This window comes from Nicotiana sylvestris, chromosome 6 (assembly GCF_000393655.2).
Source record: "Nicotiana sylvestris chromosome 6, ASM39365v2, whole genome shotgun sequence".
In the NCBI taxonomy this organism is placed as follows: Eukaryota; Viridiplantae; Streptophyta; class Magnoliopsida; order Solanales; family Solanaceae; genus Nicotiana; species Nicotiana sylvestris.
Genome location: NC_091062.1, coordinates 100,824,655 through 100,828,271, shown reverse-complemented (window position 1 = coordinate 100,828,271; position 3,617 = coordinate 100,824,655). Strand labels below are relative to the sequence as shown.

The 3,617-nt window shown below is 46.9% G+C and overlaps 1 protein-coding gene across 1 annotated transcript; it reads right to left on the bottom strand.

The window, feature by feature from the left end:
• Positions 1 to 649: 649 nt before the first annotated feature.
• On the bottom strand, positions 650 to 3,347 carry LOC138871025 (uncharacterized). Its single transcript, XM_070148874.1, has 4 exons — positions 1,912 to 3,347; positions 1,312 to 1,740; positions 959 to 1,099; positions 650 to 740 (listed from the first exon to the last, which is right to left on the bottom strand). Exons 1-4 carry the CDS (start codon positions 3,345 to 3,347, stop codon positions 650 to 652), a joined length of 2,097 nt encoding a protein of 698 aa, XP_070004975.1.
• Positions 3,348 to 3,617: the final 270 nt, after the last annotated feature.

The following is a 3,617-nucleotide window of genomic DNA, read 5'->3' as shown; positions in this document are numbered from 1 at the left end:
TTTACTGGGCTGGCGCTGTTGACGGCTGTGCTGCACGATCGAACGCGGATTGGCTCCAGAATTTTGAGGGTCCTCCTCAAAATTCTGCCCCAGTTTACTGGGTTGGTGCTGATGCGAAAGCTGACAAACTGACTTCGGAATTTTGAGGGTCCTCCTCCAAATTCTGCCCCAGTTCCCATAGCGGGGAAAAATGGTATTTTTATTAAAGTGTGACCGAACCCATAGGGCTGGCTACGTATCCCCTCTTAAACGAGAATCAGGTCAAGCGTAGTTCAAAATACATCATGAAGGAAAAGCATACGATCAAATGTAGTATCGCTTCACTGCGTCTGCGTTGATAGGCTTCGGCCAGACTTCTCCGTCCATTTCCGCGAGAATAAGGGCTCCTCCGGTTAGAACCCGATGCACCATATACGGACCCTGCCAATTAGGAGAGAATTTCCTTTTGGCTTCATCTTGATTTGGAAATATCTTCTTCAACACCAGCTGTCCTGGTGTAAACATCCTTTTCTGATGGTGACAAGTGTACGCTGATACGTGTTTCCTTGACATTTTCTGCATTCCCTAAATTGATGACCTCAGTTTCGTCTAAGTTAGACTTGGGCTTGTTCTCGAAATTCTTGACCTCCCTAACAACCTCTTATGGTATCTAATCCTCTTCTGAGTCTATATCCGTTTGTCGCACTGTCTCGTTGCAAGTCACAGTCGTTGGTTCATCATCAAGATATGTAATAGTAATGCTGTGTAAAATAAAGTAAAGGGTAGAGAAAATAAATGAGAGCGAAATGTAAAGATAAACTTGAAAAATGCCTTTTCATAATCGTTTCAAACATCGGAGCTCTTTTCAAAAGTAAAGACAATGCGGAGAAGTAAAATCAACTAAAGTAAAGTGCGATGCATATGCGTCGTTTAGCCTTGCTACCCCGAGGCTCTCCGGGCACTGGTGGTCCTGATTGACCAATTGGCGAGGTGCTCTCCTTGGTTCATAGCTTGAATGGAAGGGCCTTCCTCCACTTCCTCCTCGAAGATAACACAACAATCCATATCATCTTCCAGAAACAGGTTCTTTATTGCTGTTGGTGCCTCGTCTTCCTCTAATCTGTATGAAGTGTTGGCTGGCTGAAAAATCTGCTCCAACTGAGGTATAGGGTGCTCCAGCGGATGGTATGGTCCGCGCCATGGGGGTGACCAGTGGTTGAACTCCTCCCAAGTGTACTCATACTCTAGGCCAAAGTGGTACCGTGCTTCTTCAGCTTGATAGGTTTGGTGATACCCTGCAGGTTCTGGCCAAGTCCTTTTCCGTGTTCATACCCGCTCCAATTCAGGATGCTCTCAATTTTGTTATCCCACCACTTGTCTTTGTCTATGGAGTTGACTCGCTCGATGTGATGGTATGTTTCTCCACCGATTTTCCTTCTACCTCCGATCATCGGGATGGCCTGGCGACTATATATAGGGTTGCTACCGTCGCCATGAATGATTACTTCCTGATGATTCCATTCAAATTTTACAGCCTGATGCAAAGTTGACACCACAGCCCCAGCGGCATGGATCCAGGGTCGTCCTAGCAACAAATTGTAGGACGCTGGTACGTCAATGACTTGGAACTCGACATCGAACCAGGTGGGTCCCATCTGCAGGCATAAGCTAATTTCTCCAATGGTGGACCTCTGAGATCCATCAAAAGCTTTGACACTGATAGCCCCGTCTTTGATCTCATGCGATCCCTTACCCAATGTCCTGAGAGTTACCAACAGACAAATATTGAGGCTGGATCCCCCGTTGACTAGAATCCTGGTGACAAAGTGATCCTCGCATTGCGCAGTGATGTGCAACGCTTTATTATGACCAAGCCCTTCTAGCGGTAATTCATCTTCATGGAAGGTGATCTTATGGCTTTCCAGTACCTACCCCACCATGTTTGCTATTTCTCCTCCTGTTACGTTGCTGGGAACATAAGCTTCACTCAGTACTTTTATTAAGGCATTTTTATGTGTCTCTAAGCTTTGTAGAAGAGCCAGAATAGAAATCTGTGCTGGCGTTTTGTTCAGTTGCTCAATGACCGAGTACTCTTTGGCCTGTACCTTCCTCCAAAGGTCATTGGGTCCAGTTTCAACAGCCTGCCCGGAGGCCTGCTTGCTGGACTCAGCCAACTGTTCCGGGGTGTATACCCTGCCTGTCCTGGTCATGCCCTGTGCGGCAATCGCTTCCCCAGTATATGTATTTCCCTTCCTTCTAGCCTCAGCGGTGTAATTCCAAGGTATAACATTTGTCTTGAACGGGGTTACGTCTGTCATGGAGACTGGAATTGGTGCCTTAGGAGGTAACACAGTAACTTCAAATGGCGTAGGCACCCTTGGAACTCCGAACTCAACCTCAATTAGTTTTGGCGCCTTTGAAGGTGGTGCTTCAAACTCGAGTGGTACGGACACATTTACCACAACGCCCTCAGAGGGCTGAATCTGGACAACAATGGGATTGAGAGTAACTATTGGCTTCTTAGGTTCGTCTCCTTCAGCTATTAACCCGATTGACCCCTTGGGGTCCCAATCATCTTCGATCTCGATCATGTGGATGCCTCTACCCTCGTGGTCAGGCATAGGGTTGTTGCGGACATTAGGAGCGGGCTCCTTTGCTATAATGATCTTGTTGTCAATCAGGTTCTGAATCTTGTCTTTCAACGAGCGACACTCGTTAATGGTATGGCCCTTCATCCCGAAATGGTATGCGCAAGTCTTGTTTGGGTTGATCCACTGGGAAGGATTTTCTAGAGTTACGGGTGGGATAGGGGTAACATAACCAGCTGCCTTGAGTTTTTGATATAATTGGTCAATTGGCTCGGCTATGGCGGTATATTGTCTGGGAGGTTTGTGGTCGAAGTTTGGTCTAGGTCGAGGGAAGTTTTGACGGGTAGGAGGTGATGGGTAGTGAGAAGGTTGGGAGTTATATGCTTGGTATATAGGTGCGGGTTGGGAATATCTGTGTGAAGCGGGTTCATACGTAGGTGGTGGAGCAGGTGATGGAATTTGGTAGGTGGGTGATGGTGCTTGGTGATTTAGGGTAGGTTGATATGTGAGTGGAGCTGAGGGATAGGTTTGGTACTTCATAGGGGAGCTGTTCCTTTGCGCAGCCATCACAGAATTCACATCCTTTTTCTTTGATGAGCCACCAGACTGTAAAGCCTTGTTGGTAGCTTGCAATGCCTCGAGGTTAGTGACCATACCATTTTTGATGCCTTCTTCGATTCTTTCTCCCAACTTGATGATGTTGGAGAACTTTTGGCCCTCTCTTAGCATCAGCCTCTCATAGTACTGCGGATCCTGAGCACGGACGAAGAACCTGTTCATTTGTTCTTCCTCCAAGGCCGGTCTGACCTTAGCAGCTTCTGACCTCCAACGAGTAGCATACTCGCGAAAGGTCTCTATGGGCTTCTTCTTGAGATTCTGGATATAGAACACATCTGGTGCGTTCTCAGTGTTGAACCTAAACTGATCCATAAAGTCAGACGCCATGTTCACCCAACTAGTCCATTTCTTTGCATCCTGGCTAATATACCATGATAAAGCATCACCCTTCAAACTCCTCATGAACAGCTTCATGCGAATCTTTTCGTCCCT